This window comes from Symsagittifera roscoffensis, chromosome 1 (genome assembly GCF_963678635.1).
Source record: "Symsagittifera roscoffensis chromosome 1, txSymRosc1.1, whole genome shotgun sequence".
NCBI classification, from domain to species: Eukaryota; Metazoa; Xenacoelomorpha; order Acoela; family Convolutidae; genus Symsagittifera; species Symsagittifera roscoffensis.
The window spans coordinates 43,768,469-43,785,702 of NC_087062.1; the positions used below are offsets into that span (position 1 = coordinate 43,768,469).

Below are 17,234 nucleotides of genomic sequence, written 5' to 3' on the forward strand. Positions count from 1 at the left end.
CAGATAAAAATGTTAGCCTAATGACCACAAATACAAAAGTTGGATCAAGTTAACATCCTCCTCCCCAAATAGACCAAGTTAAGATCCTCCACCCCAGCGCTTAATTTAAACTAAACTTGCTAAGCGCTGTATGTAAAACAATCGATTATGATTGGCTAATAAATCGCCTTGGGCAAACGACTTGAGGTGGAGGATGATAAATTTGTCCCAAAGATTTTGTTCTGCTGAAATCTTTATACTGAATTTTCACATTTTCGATAATTTCGGACAATATTTCGAAACTTAATCTGCTGGAAATTTTGTTTGAAATGCCTAATAATGCTACCTGAATTTAATTGGTTTAATTTAACGGATCTTTTTAACTATTTCCCACCCTTTTGGACCTTATTAACTATTTAGCCCCCTATGCATGTCAATAGTTATCATTTTTGCGCGTTCGTATTTGTATAACTCACTACTTTTATAATACCCACTTGAGAAATTTTAAATATATAAACTTTCTGAAAATTATTTTAAGCTTTTGAAAAAATTGCCGCCAAAGTTGAATTTTTGAAAATAGGGAGGAAATAGTTAACAAGATCCAAATTAACCAATTAGATTCAACTGCATAAACAGAAAATCAATTAAAAAAATTATCATTTTAGCTCGTTTAGTGAAGAAGACCACAAATCTCTCGTGTGCGAGCGTTTATGGAAGCGTTCAGTATTCTTCTAATAAGCTGAACCAAATAAGTAAATTTTTGCTCAATGTCAGATAAAACATTGAGCGCAAGACATAATCCAAAACGTTTCAATTTGGTCGGATACCTACAAAAAATGACAAAAACTGAACGCATGCATACTTTTTGACTAAATTTTTTTGTTTTCATTTCAAATTAGGCCGCCTTTAACGAGTGTTAGTAAAATTCTTGGGCAAATGAAACTATGAAAATTTAAAATTTAAAAAAAACAAATAAAACTTTTCAATTAGACATGAAATCAAAGACTATAATATGATCTGTTATCAAGTATCAAATAAAATTTTTGTAGTTTCTTTGACCTACAAAATGCGGAAAGGGTTTAGGAGGCAAGAAGCCAAAAATTGAAATGGAAGCGCAACTTATGAGAAAATTTCGTGTTGAAATTAGAGTAACGAGATCTATTTTAAAACTTGCATGAAAACTGGACTTAAAAAATTTTGAGCCAAACAAAACTCCTTGTTTTCGGAGCTTTTTAAAAAAATTTCACGTGTGCTTGTAAGTGTGTGTACTGAAAAATGTAAATTTTTAAAATTTAGATCAGATTAAATTTTCGTTGCAGTTCAATTTCATTAGATATTTAGAATCAATTGCGTGGACTAAATAAAATCATTTTGTTTTTTGATTAAAGCTGCCTAAAATTAAGGTTTTCTGTGATATAGAGGCTTCTTGTGATATAATTTTCTCATCTATTAACAAAGTAGTTTCAGCAAAAACTTTGATTAATTAAAAAAGCATTAAACTAGCATTAAAGCCGAAACACTTTTTGTCTTCACTTTTTGTCTAATCGTAGCCCTATTTGAGAAAAACGAGTTTGAAATTTCAAATTTTGTTCATTTTTCCGGATGATTTAAATCATTACTCTACCACTCAAAAATTATCTCAAAAAATCGTTTTGTTCGAAAATTTTTTGCAAAATTGCCGGATATTCTCAGAAATGGTTCATGATATAGGTAAATTCCTTGATTGTCAAGAGTGCATAACATTTTTCGAAATCCATTTGTAGGACAAATTATCTGCATTTATTTTAATATATAGAATAACCTATGCTCATATCATAAAAATTTGAGTAATACAATGAAACCTTTTTCACATTTTATAATGTTCGCACCCATGCAAACTCCTGGTGATAAAACAGTTTTTTTGATTTACTAATTTCTGTATCACAGAGGGGCATTGCGCGTATTCCAACTGAATATTAAAGTTTTTTGTATGTTTTTGAGGGATTAAAAATGTAAAGGTTATAAGTCTTGGCACTAAAGTTTTTGTCCTCCATCTCCTATATATATTTTTGATCGTGAAACTATTTTTGAACAAAAACCATTGTTTTTATTCTTTGAATTTTGTAAAAAGTTTTTCTTGATAATTGGTATGGCAAGAAAAGAATGATTTCAAAAACTATTCATGGATTAATGGCACACAGATTAGTTACAATAACTATGTAATGGTAGACAGTATTTTTTTAATACCTTAGCTGAAAGTAAAGCAAATGTAAACTAAGATTTGGTCACAAAAATAATCTCAGAATTGCAAATAAAGACATTCAGAATTTATGACTGGAAGGACCATTTATGACTGGAAGGACCATTGTTTTTGTTCTTTGAATTTTTTAAAAAGTTTTTCTTGATATTAGGTATGACAAGAAAAGAATCATTTCAAAAACTATTCATGGACTAATGGCAGACAGATTAGTTACAATAACTATGTAATGGTAGACAGTACTTTTTTAATATCTTAGCTGAAAGTAAAGCAAATGTAAACTAAGATTTGGTCACAAAAGTAATGTCTGAATTGCAAATAGAGACATTCAGAATTTATGACTGGAAGGACCATTTATGACTGGAAGGACCATTGTTTTTGTTCTTTGAATTTTTTAAAAAGTTTTTCTTGATATTAGGTATGGCAAGAAAAGAATCATTTCAAAAACTATTCATGGATTAATGGCAGACAGATTAGTTACAATAACTATGTAATGGTAGACAGTACTTTTTTAATACCTTAGCTGAAAGTAAAGCAAATGTAAACTAAGATGTGGTCACAAAAGTAATGTCTGAATTGCAAATAGAGACATTCAGAATTTATGACTGGAAGCGATTGTAAAATTAAATTTTGCCATCAAAAAGATATGAAGTTCCTGATTTCAAGTTTCTAAAAATGATTTGAAGATTTGGTACTCTTAAAGTTCTTATAATTGTTTCAAAGTCCCAAAAAACGGAAATATACGCTTGAGTGGTCGCTTCTCTAGAGGACATTCGACTTTTCAAATAGTAATTTTGACGGAGTTTTTTAAATTTTGAAAAAAATATATTTTTGAAAAATTTTGAAAAAAATATTGATGCATTTTCTCATTAAAACATGGGTTTTGAGTTGGGACAAATTTGGTAAGCTGGGACTTCTTACTGCGGTATAGTTAAAGCGTGCTTTCACCAGTTCGCTAAGGACGCAGCATTAGTGGCAAGTTCGGCCGAATTAGAATCTTTGATCAAGTACAGAATGATATGTTTCTCACTTGGTAACGCTTTGAGCGACTATTCAAATTTGTTCAAAAATGAAAGATTCTAAACCAGCTTAATTTGCCGCTGATGTCGCGTTGTTAGCAATCTGGTAAAAAATGCGCTCTGACTATTCCGCAATTTGAATCAGTCATTACTGAATCAAGAAAAATAATTGGTCTTTCAGCGCCTTACCAAGTGAGAAACATATCATTCTGTAGTTTACAATGTTTGTGGCGGGATATTTTCAAACAAGGCATTTCAAAAATAATATTGATCAAGTTTATCAATTTGCAACCGAGATTTATACTTAAAACCTGCAGTAAAGTTTCATATTTTGAATTACCAATTTGCAATACGTTAGATTTGGTCACAAAAGCAGTAACTAATTTGCAAATAAACACATTGCATCAAATTCTAAAAATCAAAGCAGGGATAAAATTATCTTTTTGCTATCTAAAAAATATGCAACTTTTGATTTGAAGTTTTATGAGAAAAAAAACGATTTGAAGATTTAAAAAAAAACGTTTTCCTTAACTTCTTATATTTGTTGGAAAATCCGAAAAAAAAGTTACGCTTGCGTAATTTTTTCTCCAGCAGACAATTTTCGACTTCAAATAACATCCTTGCTAATTTTTCAAATTGCATTTCAGACACTGTTATTGTGTCCAAATCTAATTTATTACAAATCGGTTATTCAAATTATAAAACTTTACAGCATGTATTAAATAGCACTCGGGGTTGCAAATTAAAAAAAAATTGATGAATAAAATTCTTGAAATGTCTTGTTTTTTGAGAATATTTTCCCACATATCAAGTAGAAGACCAATAGTATCGCCTTTGTTCAATAATGAAAGATTTTAAGCAGGCTTAACTTGTTGCTAATGCCGTGTTGTTACCGATCTGGTAGAAAGCGCGCTTTGACCATATCGGTGTTTGAATCTTTCATTATTGTTCAGACTTACGAAGAAAGTGAAAATATATATGCCCGGGGTGATTTTTTTATTGTGACCAATTTTTTGAAAATTGGCTGCGTATGGGCATCGATCCGCAAAACATGGGATTGCCAAGCGAGTATGCCTGCACTAGGCTAAAGTTCGGCTTTGCTGCTGGAATAATATTTTGAAAGTTTGTTTCAATACACGAATGATTTATGCGTGACAAATAATCCGCACTCATATTCGTTCCAAATTGAATTAAGGCAAGCTAATTGGTCTTATTAATTCCATAAACGACTCAAATTTTAACACTTTGATATTAACTGCCTAAAATTTGTAGTCTGTCAATATTTCATATATCACAAAATGTTAGAGACCAACTATTGGGTAGTCGGTACTTTCAGGACTTTGCCTTGATACGAGCAGTCTTGTTCAATTAAGGCAAAATAGTTGGTCTTTCAATGCGGTAGCAAATGAGAAACATATCATTCTGTAGTTGACAAGGATTGTAGTTGACATTTTAAAAATAATATTGATCAAATTTATCAATTTGCAACCGAGACTGAAAAAAAATATGTGCTGTAAAGTTTTATAATTTGAATTACAGATTTTTAATAATTTGAACAGTATGAAAAAATTCGAACAGAATTTTTTGAAGCTTTGCAATTTGAGAATCAGTGCTTTGCCTGCATACGAGTAGCTTTGTGTTTTGTATTTGAAACCACTGAAAGTGTGTAAATTGGTAAACAGTTCTTCTTGGATTTTTCACCACTAGCTGATGCGCGCGACATATTTTTAAGATATTGAAGTGAGATTTGATTAACACTAAGTATCCTGCAAAAAATACAGCGAGAAGCTCGTCATTAACTAAAGCGAGTTAACAGAATTTTTGTGACTCTTTTAAATCTTAATTTAAATTAGCAAACTGCAAGACAATTTTTCTTAAAAAAACTTGAAGTGTTTTCAAATGTATCTCATTAATGTCTCAATATTTGGGATTTGAATTTTTAGCTCAGCATGCTTTGTTTCTGCAGACAAGTCTTGAGTCTCGAAACAGGGGCGGATCTCGGAGGACTATTTTTAGGTCGACCAAATTGATTTTCTGAGCTCTCCCAAGTTATTATAAAGACCCTATTCTGACCAGAATTTCTGCGCCTCAGGTGAATTTTCGAAACAGCAGCCCGGAAAAATAATTTTAATCAATTTTTGGAAAAATTTGTCCAAAAAGTTGCGCTGTTTTGGTGCGCGCTCCTTCAGCGAAGTTAGCATATTTGGCACAAAAGCACTTTGAGTTTTTTTGGGTTCAGTCAGCCAAAAATTAATGTTTTAAATATGTACCAAAGGGGGGACCCTTTAAATCGACAGGAGGTCGAATCCTTAAAGAAGAAAAAGCGTATGCTACCGCGCTCCTCTCGTAAAACCAGCCCTTGTCTCGAAAAATCATTTGCAGACGGAGTTCTTTATACTACCCTATTTATAATGATGCTTAGAGCTCAAACTTGAGAGTTCAGGTCGAAATCATAAATGAAATGAACTATTTAACGACATTCATTTTTCGTCGATTAAGCTAGCCTACATATTTCTGAAGGCAACCTATTTACTTTTTATGAAGGAAAATTTTCTGAAAAAAAACTCAAAACGCGTCAAAAAACGTTGTTTTTTCAGTCAAACCCTTCCAAAAATGTTTTAAAATAGCCTGTTTTTTTGTTCAAAAACTTTCAAGCGGTTCAGAAAGTTTTGACAGAACAGGGTTTTCATAGTTCCCTCTTGCTCTTTGGTGAAGCAAAATTGATTTACTTCTCAACAAATAAAAATAAATTTCCCTCACTCGCAGCGTCAACTGCAAAGTGTTTTTGTCGGAGAATTGGAAAAATTGCGGTGTGGCCGAGACCAGCCTCCGCCGCTGATTTTACTTACATTACCTATTTACGGCAAAACCAAAAAAATACTTTGAATTTTTTAATTTATTGTCGGTCACTAAAGGAAGAAACTTGAGTTGAGCTCAGGTTTCATTAAGGAGATGCAGTCCGTAATGGAATAGGTTTGATTGAGAGCACCCGATGAACCGGATTTTTGGTGTTTCCTTCAATTTGTCAGCCGCATACCAGTTAGTGAAAGTCGACTCCATGAATATGGCAATTGGTTGTCTCATTCTCTAATTTGCTCGTTTTTTAGCATTAATTGCGTACATAACTTGAAAATTCTATTTTTCTTAAATCGTTACCCGCGATTGAGAAAAAAAACGAGACGGAATGAACATCCCCTTTTAAATTAGAGCATTGCTTGCTTTTGTTTGGTTTAAAGGATTATTTTTCAGCCGATGATAATTCACTATTTTACATGTTCACTACTGTTTAAATTTTCCATAAAATTTGGGGTTTTTGTTCACAAGTCCAAAAAACTAATTAGCTAGTCAAAAATTTGAAGCAATTTTTAATCCAGCTATCAGCTATTGTGCAGGAAAACTACCGTAGCACTAGAAATAGTCCTCCTAAGGTGGGCTACTTAAGTTTTAATTCGTCTTCTTCTTTTTCTTATGATAGATTCAGACATCAGAGGCCGAGAAAATGAATGAAAAAATATCTGTTCAGTCCTTCAATATTATAAAAATGATGGATAAAAAGTTGCTTTATGAATCTCGTTGCAGATGTGGTGTATTATATTTGGGCCCTTATTAATTTTAGTGAGGGAGTTTGACTCTCCATTTGTTTTTATGACATTGAAGGTCATTCTCAAAAGGCTATTCTTCATACACATCACACCCAAGGGAAACGAAAGTGAGAAAAAATGAGCAGTTAATTCAGTTTGGCTTTCATAAACAATGCAACTTTTAATTTTTTAAAATCACATGTATGATGCCACCAGTAGCGGATTTAGGGGGCACCCCTTCTTCAAGAATTCGACCCTCTGACCTCCTAAAGAACTATTTTAAGACAACCGTGTTTTGCTCACCAATTCGGGTAATTGTGCTCCTACATGCACTAATTTTAAAGGGGGAGCGCGCGCCAAGAAAAAGCGCACACTTTCGCTGACGGTGCAGAAAATTCGCCGATGGTGCTGAAAATTTGGGCAAACAGGGTCTTTATTGTGATCAATTTGTGATCAAAAAGGCCAACACAAAGAGTCGACGAGTCCTATCAATTTCAATGGTCGAAGAGGTAAAAATTACGAATAACGGAACTGATAATTGGTACCTAAACCTTTCTCTTTACAATCAGACCGACTTTTCTAATAAGTACGTTTTTTTCATACAATAGATTTCTTGAGAATTAAGTTGGAAAACTGCACCGCTAAATCACAATAGCAAAAAACTACCTTTCATGCAGCACAAAAGTTTAAAAATATCCCTTTCAGAGGAAATATATCAATCAAACATCAAAAGGGAAGCCAAAAATCAACAATCATTGTCCTCCCCAAGCCTTTTCTACGCTATCTTATATAGCTCTGACAGTATTGTTTTTTATAGAAATCATCAAATCTATTGGTACAAAAGCATGGAGTTTTTATATCTATAAAACAAAATCATGAATGAAAACAAAATTGGCCATCTAAGAACTAAAAATTAATTTATTCAACTGATACGCAACTAAAAAACAAAAGAAATGAGAGCAATTTTAACCAACAAGGTTGATATTTTTCACAAATCGTGACCTTTAGTGCTAATCTAAAAACAGAATACTATCCGCCTTTTTTCCTATGTCAGTAAAATTTTCGGTCGAAAAGTAATCAGTATAATTGCATTGGCCTCTTATAAGATAAGTTCAAGTGATGACTTTAGAATTAGTTAAATGAAAAAATGCCTTATTCTTGCCGTAAGTCTGAAAAATTACCAGGAGAGTTATTTTTTTTTAATGAAAAAGGGTTGTTCTTTTTACACCCAAATTAAAAATAAACTAGTTCACTAAACTGGACCAAACTAATTGAGTAAAATTAGTTTTTCACTTGATAAAATTATTTACCACAAGTCAAAAATATCAGAAAACTCCTTTGAAGTTACAGATTAAATGAAAACAGTGTGGGTGAATTTTTGTGCTATACTAACATGATCACAATTCACAAGTGCATATTTAATTCAATAGAAAATATTCACCAAGTAGGCAAGCAGTTAAAAATTGACAAATATTGGTTAATAATAACTTAGGGTACCGATAATTGAAAAGGGTAAATTATTGATGCCCATCAGAACTCAATCAGGAGCTGGTCTAAAAGTTATCATGAGTGGCAGTTGTTCTTACCTTTTCTTCCTGCAATTATGCACATGGTCTTAACTAACAATTATTGCACAGTTAATTTACAGACATGTTGAACTAGTTAGTGATGATAAACTGTCCGAACGAACGAACTCTGAGGACACGCACTTCGTTTAAAAAAAACTAACTACCCCTCCTTTTCCCCTTTCTTAAATTTCAACACCCAAAATCCAATCAAACATCAAATATATGACTTCACGTAATCATCATTTAAACTGTAAACCTTCATGCTGATTATATAGATTTTTCATGATGCAGTGAAGTAGTATTTTTATTCAGAGCTCCTGACAATATTGTTTCGATGCTATTTGCTCGTCAAAAAGGAGATATTTTGAAGAGATAGTTAACTCAAATCTAAGTCAAAATTCGGGTAATTACCGAGGGCATATATCCGTATTAAAATCTTCGTTCCCCAATTTTATTTCCTAATTTGATAGAAAAAATGTCGGTTGAGGTTTGATCACGCCCATAAACGATTTCTTTCTCAAATATCAGTCGAAGAATATTTTCTATTGTTTAATCATGTCACAATCATTTAATACAGTGCCTTCAGTTTATTGTGAGATCACATCAATTGAGTTTTTAGGAGTATGTTGATATTTGATACATATTTTGCCATTATTGATTCTGTTGTTCAGTAGCACGTTTTTTTTTTTGGGGGGGGGGGGGGGGGTGTTTGGGCGAAGGGGAGGGGATGGTGTACTCTTTTTTGCGAATTTGACTCCCATGCACTCTAAGAGTATTACTTTACCATATCAATATCGGCTCGACTAGCCCTCAAACTTCTATGTTTTTCTTGTTGGCTGATTTTTGTCAATATTTGTCGAGATTTTCATTCTTGTCGAGAATTTTCCCCTTGCAAATTCTTCGGACCACCACTGATTTGGTTTCCTTTAAAATGGCCTTCAAACTCGAAATTTTTCCGACTTCGTTGCCAATACTGAGTAGCTTTAATGTATAGAGGCAGCAAAAATGCGTTTTTGTGGTCGTTCGCAAGAAAAATGCCCAAAATATCAGCTCATGATATTAACACTTACTTGTGGGGCAGAAACTATTGTAGAAGGGACCTTTTGGGTCTTCATGCAAAACAATTTGGTTGTCTTTTCATTTTTTTAGTCCGCCCCTATTTTGATTCGACTGCGGTATCTAAGTGTACTTGGATACCGAGAGGTAAAATCAAGATAAGCGGCAGGCTATCAAAAAACGGAGCATGTTTCTGATTGAATTGCGTGAAAACACAAAACATACCTTTTTTTGAAGAGGTTCTGCGCGACAAGTAAATTTTGAAGGCATGACTTATGTGGAATATGTGGCGTATGTGGAGTCTGACCTTTGAGATGGGGTTGAGGTCCCTCCAGATGTTGTGTTGGTGATTGAGATCTATCTCCCCTAGGGGGATGTTTACTTCCCCGATAGGATCATCAGATGACATCTTGTCGTAGTCCATGACTTTAATGTGCAGAGTGCGCTTCTGTATCTTGTCGTATGGGTAGCCTTGCAAGCGAAATCGATTTTAATAACAGAAACAAAAATATCAAAACAAAGAAAACTAGCAATAGCTGTCATTGCACCAAAAAAGGAGACAAACCCCCCTTTACATCAAACTAATCAGTCGTACGTATGATTCAAGGGAAAATTCTTAACCTATTCAAATAAACAAATTTGAGTTTTTCTAGGCACTGACAATTTTTTCAATTTTCGTAGGAACCGAATCACGAGTAGAAAGCGATACCACGTGGAGCTCTGTGAGCTTTTTTAAGTAGTCAAAATCAGCCGGAACAATTAATTGGTTAAAACGCGGAAAAATTAGATGTTAGCAAAAATAAACCCTATTTTTTAGTACACTGATTGGGTTCTAACAAGTATTTTATGGAAAAACCTACTCCAAGTTCATTTTTGTTTTCTGTAACAAGGCTTCGAGGTTTTTAAGTAATTGAAAGCCGATAGTTATTTAACTTTTTCTCGAAACCCTGTTTGCTTCGGTAGAAGAGGCGAATTGTATCTAGTACTTTTTCCCTGCATAAAAAGCAATCAAATAGCAGTTTAAACCTTGGAACTTGAGTGTTTCGCTCCAGGTGGGGTTCAGGTTCTTCATAATGGTCTTCGTCTTCAGTTTCTTCTTCGTGTCTGGCAGCAGATACAGCTTCACATAAGGATCACTGGTGCCTCTAAACAAACACACAGCGCGGGCTTGAAACTTATCTAATTAATTTTTGTAGATACTCAATCCAAAGCCCAAAAAAGCACAAACATTTTTTGTTTAGTTCTATAATTTGGCAAAAGCTAAGACCTTTAGTCGGCGCATTTTTCTTTTCTTTCTATTTAGAAAGCGACCCTGACCACGAGTGATGTCTAACAGTATGTCTAGATGATCTTACGTCCAGTCCTTGGCCAGCAGGTCCTTGGCCTCGATGATCTGCACCACCAGAGTCTGGCTTTGGAAGTCATACTTGATGGTGAAGTGGATGCTGCCACAGTGGGAGTTTTGCTAAAACAACATGAAAAAGTCATCACACACAGTCCTTACACTCTTGACATTTTAATATCAACAAGAAACTTCGCCAATCAGCTATAGCTTGTTTCGCTGCTGAGACTTAGTAAAAAGTACAAACTTCAGTATAACATATTTTTTTTCTCAATTTTATAATAGTATAATGGTATGCAGCCAGCAAGAAAGCAATTTTAATAGCATACTCATCGGTTACCAGGCAAGTTTGATATTACTCCAATCTGATTTAGAAAAAAAAACCAAATTCGGGGAAATTCTGGGAAAATGGCAGCCTATTTTCATGTGCTTCTGATTTTTAAAACTCTTTCTAACCTTGTATCGATAGTTGTCATCAAAATTAGATTTTATATCATTTAATAGATACAAAAACTCAAAAACTGACAAAAATGGGGGCAATAATTTTAACCAAGTCAGTTATTACCACAAGGATCACCAATGATCTTTTATCAAAATGAATCTCATCACTTACCATAGGTTTGAGATTAAGATATGCCAGAACACAGAACTGCACCATTTTCTATTTTTTCTAAGTCTTTAAAACCATTCAAGATAAGTACGAGCCAGCCATTCTCTAAAACACTCATAATTCAATAACCATTTGATCCCAAGCAAAAGATCATTAGTCAAAAACAAAAAATAGGTTTTGTAAAAGTTTGTAATCTGATAAAGCTATGATTTCAAGTTGTTTCATTCAGAAAAGTGCAAAAGTTAAGACAAATTACATTTAAGGCTAAGATAAGACAAAAAATGATGAGATCGAAAATTGCTTAGAATTTCACCAGAATTAATATGATGTAATTTGTTTTTAGAAATTCGCAGCCAAAGTCTTGCTCCAAAAATGAGTCAATTTGCCTTTTTTTAGTAAAACAGGAATTGCACTGAAATTACCAAGTTAATTGATGCAAAAACCCTCTTGCACAGCCTGACAAATTTTTAGAAAGGTAAAAAGAATCCAAAAATTAGCACAAAATGTTCGAAATTTGATTTTATGCAAGGATTTTGATTTTTATATAGTAAAAATGACATTTTCTGTTTATCAATCAAAAGCATAAACGCACAGATTGTTAAAGGTTTTATTTTTTTATATATTTGTTGGATTGTGTAAGAAGCGTCTCTTAATATAATTTTTTCTTCAATTAACTCGGTAGTTCCAGCGTAGTTTTTGATTAAATAAAAAAGGACAAAAATACCCAATTTTGGGGGAAATTTTGGCTGTGAATTTCGAAAAATAAAATGCACCATATTAATTCTGGTGATATTATAAGCAGCATCTGTTTTTGTGGTCTAGTCTTAGCCCATTTTGAGAAAAATGTGTTTAAAATTTCAAATGTTTTTCGTTGTTTCCGGTTAATTTAAATCAGCACTGTATTACAAAAACAATTGCGTGCTGTGGAATCTAAACCATTATTTTTTTAAATTATCCTGTTTAGTAGTTGTTCATCTGAAAAAAATCCAGGTTTATTGATAACACGCACTAATTGTAAATGTCATAACTTCCAATTGCAACTACCGATAACTTCAAAATGTTCTGAAATTTTCGGTTCGCAAAAAAACAAGGATAGACGGTTACTGTGCAAGTAGCACAGAATGTTCCGACCATAGATAGTCTATGGTTTAGAAAGTACAGTTTAGAACTACGGTTTTTAGAAACTTTTTTTTTTCCAATTTAGTGTAGTTTTTCTGCTTGGTGTGATAAAAGCATCTGACATGAAAAGATAATTTTCAAACTACGGTAGTTAGAAAGGTTTTTCCAAATTAGTGTAGTTTTTTCTGCTTGGTGTGATATAAAGATCTGACTTAAGGATATAATTTAAGCATATTAGACAGTATTAGTATTATACGCAAACTGGACAAAAAAATTTGTAGAGAAATGACAAGAAAAACGTTTAAAAAATTGCAGAAAATTTTTGAGTTTTTGGTGTCAAAAACGAAACTAAAAAACTCCAAAAACTAGTTTTACATGCTTAAAATTAAGTTTTAGGATGTTAAATTACTTATAATTCAGCTTGTAAGCCTACACGCTCACGCCATGTTAGTTTAAAATTAGACCAAAAATCAAAACTTTCAAATCGGTTTTTGGTTTTTTTCCGAACTGGGAAAACTTTTGTAAGTTTTTAAACTTTGTTCAAATTGCGACTGAGAGGGCTTTAATATGATATATCAGTCAACCCAGTCTGATAATTATTTGTGGTACCTGATTTTGCGTCGAAAACAAAAAGAAAAAAAACTAAAACACACCCGAATACAAAGTTCCTCCCCATTTTCAATGGTCGGAACAAGAAGTCAAGAGAAGAATTTCAACCCGAAATTAGCTTTTTTGATCTCCAGCAATTACTGATTTATTTAAAATACCTATATACTACATTTATCTACCTAGCAGAAACAAAAACAATCCAATTGTTTTTTTTATGTACAGAAATTTGAGACCAAGCTAAAAATCCCCCCCAATCCTTTTGGGAGGAGGAGGTTGACTTGGTCTAAGTTAGGAGTTTTCAGCCAATCAGATCCGAGAATTGGCAGGATGTTAACTTGATCCGAATTTTGCACTTTCGTTGTTTTGATTTTTTGTTCAATACTTTTGTAGATATGTAAATTAAAGGGAAGATATGTAAATTATCCTTGAGAAAATCAGTTTTTCTACTTGGTCTCACTCTCGTATCTACAATTTCCTAAAACACGTTTTTTTTAAATAACCGTTTAACTCTAAGTTCAATAGTTTTTTTTGTCTGTCGAAGAATAGACTAAGACTATGTGTCGATCCACAGTGACTTCAGCCTGAATTGAATCTATAAGCTACCTGGATTAGAGATCGATTCACCAAGTTTTTCACAAGATTCAACTTTTGTTTGAAATATTTACAATCTGGGTGAAAATTTGAACTCTGTTCGTTATCGGCTATTTCTGGTTTTTAATAGTTTATTTCTAGTCTTGCCTTTGCCTTTGGTGTGAGTTTTATTTAATCAGGGCACATAGATATAGTATTTTAGAGTCCTTTTTTCCATAAGACCGTTTTATTTTATTTGTCCATAAATTTCAGCTTTGTTTAATTTATACCATTTATCAGGTCATTATCATATACAATGACGTCCTAAATGAAGTCACGAGAGATGTTTCCAAAAGATGAAAGCCCTTGGCACATCTTCTTTGAGAACGGCAATTAAATTTGAAGGAGTTACATGTAATCTTTTAGGGTCATATTCTTCAGCACCAAATAAAGGATTCAATTTTGGGTCAAATGATAGTGGATGGGAGCTAAAACCGGTAAAGACTTGGGTCTTAACGGGTTTTTATTCTATGCTTTAATTACTATGAGATAAATTTATATGAGAAACAGCTGGATGTGATTCACAAAATTTCAACAAAACTTCTAACAGAAAAGATTGAATTGTGTCATTAGTTTTTTATTTTTTTATTTCAGGAAGTTTTTTGCAATTAGCTATTTTAAACAATGAACATTTTTTTAGAGAAACAAAGGTATGTTCTGACTGACAGCCCATTCGTCATTCATAACGCGGGTTGCCTTATTGTGCAGTAAGCCCGCCTGGAGGTGGTAATTTTCCCTCTTTTTTCACCACGCTTAAACAAGTCGATTGAAAGTTAGTTCGTTCTCACACAATGGTGCACACTTTTGCATAAATCGATGACGGTTCTGCAAAATTTCTACCATCAAGTCATTCTTATCTCTCGTCACCGAATTAAGATATTCAGAGGGAAAACCTTAAAAATACTTCTCACTCCTGTTTTTATTAAGGTCATCTAGCTAGCCTTCCTGTTGCTCAGTGGATGAGATGAGAAGAGAAAAAAACTTGCCTCTTTCAGAGTTTGATAAGAAATTTAGAAGTTAACTTATGGCGGAATTTATAAATAGACGCCCTACAGATATCAATTTGAGTGCACATTTTCCTTAAAAATGCTCTTGATCAAACTTTTTTTAAAAGGCCTGGAAAAACATTGAAAGTAAAAGCGAGTAAAACCAGTTGGAATCAGTTTAACATCTCATCCCCCTAACACCAGTTCGTGTGGTTCAAATATCTACTATGATTGGCTAATAATTCCAAGTTAAAACCAAGTAAGCGTCTTCTCTGGGTAACTCTTGAGCACTTGAGGGGATCTTGACGAAGAAGATGCTGCAAAATTAGGAACAAGTGACAACTAAGAGCCAGTGATCAATGGAAGTTCATCATCAAACAAACAACTATGAGCTACAGGCAATAGAGAACTTTTAGGAACCAGAGTTTGAATTGATTTATCAGAAATCTTTAGTGTTTTGAAGCATCATAAAAGTCCCTTGAAGCATCGAATGTGAAGGGTGAAGGGTTACAACAGTGATAAAAATTGAAGTTCAAAGGCAACTAATTCAAGTTTTTATTGAAGCTTTACGCAATTGGAATAATTGCGTAAAGCTTCAAGCATTCGAACAGTTGCGCTTGAATTTTCCATTATTTAAGCTCTATGACCGGTTTCTACCAAGTATGCAGTAATCTTAGTGAGCATATTTTCAGTAAATACCTCAGCTGAAGCACACCATATTACGATCATGGGGTGAGATCATCCTATATTTAGAGAAAAGATCATCCCAGATTGAAGTTACATTGAAATTCAGATATGTATAATTCTTAATGCATTGTTTTGACACGTTTTAGGGATATATCAGTCCAAACGCATGGATTATCTGTTTTAACTATGTTTTTTCTTTTAATTTCTGTTATTTAAAACGAAAGCAATGATTTGACATCAATTTTATTCTAGTTTTGATACATTGCTGTCCTATTTTAAAAAATAATAACGAATGTTTTCAAAATGTGACATCAATGTATCAAAGTTCGAATAAATTGATGTCAAATCATTGTTGTTTTAAATAATGAAAAAAAAAGAAAAAACAAGCTATTGTTGCATGCAAAACTGTGTGATGAGTCTCAAGCGCGAAAGAGTTTTGCTTCCAACAAAAATTTGAGATGTTTCTAATTGCAATCATTAATAGTCCTTAGCTATTCAATTTTTAAAGGATTCAAAGAAGTGATCAGAACTGCAATCAGCAAAAACCCTAACGCCCTATACTTAACGCCGAAACCTATATACGCTTCACACGAGAAAATTTCCAGGAGTTATGAGGGTTTTAGAGCGCTTGTATAACTTCAAGGCAAAATTGATGCTTGTAGGCTTCGCAGTGTCATGTGGAGTCCGATGAAGTTACTGCTGCAAAAATCCACAACTTTGGACTGGTCCTGTTGATAATCAGAAAAGAAATTTTCACCCGCGCCCGGAAGATTATAACAACATTGATTTAAAATTGTGAACTGTACTGTACAATTATTGAAAAAAGCAACCACTTAAAAATAACTCGAAGTTTTATTTGTTTTTGATTGCACTGATGTACATTCAAATAATTACCAGTGCATCAATTTTTAAATCTTTTACAATTCATTGTTATGCGCGCAACCCCAAATCAATATAAATTTCATCTATGTTTCTCTGATGAATCCTAGAAATGAGATCTTTCTTTCAGTCAGAATTTTTCACTGAAACAAATATGTCATTTGCATCTGCGATGCATATATGATCAGAAGATATGACATACAATGTAACTTGAATCTGTGTTTCATTGATTAATCATAAAGTTGACGTCCTTACTGCACTCATGTTTCACCAAGGCAGCATCAATGTAATTTTCTTCCAGCTTTCATAGATGAAACATGGATGAACATCGTTAAAGTGGCACTGCAACATGACTGATTCATGGATGCAACATATTTAAGATCTAGGATAAATTTCTGAATTGCAATGCAACTTAAACTCAAAGCTTTGACTGCCCTCAACCAAACTCTTAGTATATGGGTTCAAGTGGCATCAAAAATCAACATTTACCCATTTTGTTTTAGTGTTTTGCTAAGTTAAAAGGCAAGCAGTTATAATACATAGATTAAATATGTTGTAAGTATGCGCATGATATTTACATCAATTATGAATGCAATTTCAAAAACATGATGTGCAAGGATAACACATTGATGGGATATTGATATAATTGCAGCTTAAATCGATCTATTGTACGCAGATAAAACAATGATGGGACGTGGAAAAACAGCGCATTTAAAATTACTTAGGTAAAAACACATATAATTACAGGGATTTTATATCGATTGTACCCTGATGATCTTACTCCCCGGGTTGACCAAATATGTTAACCTACAATTTTCAAAAACGAACAAAGCTTATCATACAATGTCGTACAATTCCATAGATACAGAAAATTCTAAGAAAACTCTAAGATAAGCATTTTCTACATATGGAAATTGTAGGACAAACATTTTT

The 17,234-nt window shown here is 33.2% G+C and overlaps 1 protein-coding gene across 1 annotated transcript in view; it reads right to left on the reverse strand.

Moving 5' to 3' along the window:
- The window catches only part of LOC134857451 (synaptotagmin-7-like), a 56,553-nt gene that overhangs the window by 9,018 nt on the left and 30,301 nt on the right, over window positions 1-17,234 (reverse strand). Inside the window, exons 3-5 of the mRNA XM_063873732.1 lie at window positions 10,795-10,904; window positions 10,466-10,584; window positions 9,747-9,910 (exon numbers count right to left, since the gene is read on the reverse strand). Of these exons, the coding sequence (XP_063729802.1) occupies window positions 9,747-9,910; window positions 10,466-10,584; window positions 10,795-10,904 (393 nt within the window). The remainder of the gene's footprint in view (window positions 1-9,746; window positions 9,911-10,465; window positions 10,585-10,794; window positions 10,905-17,234) is intronic.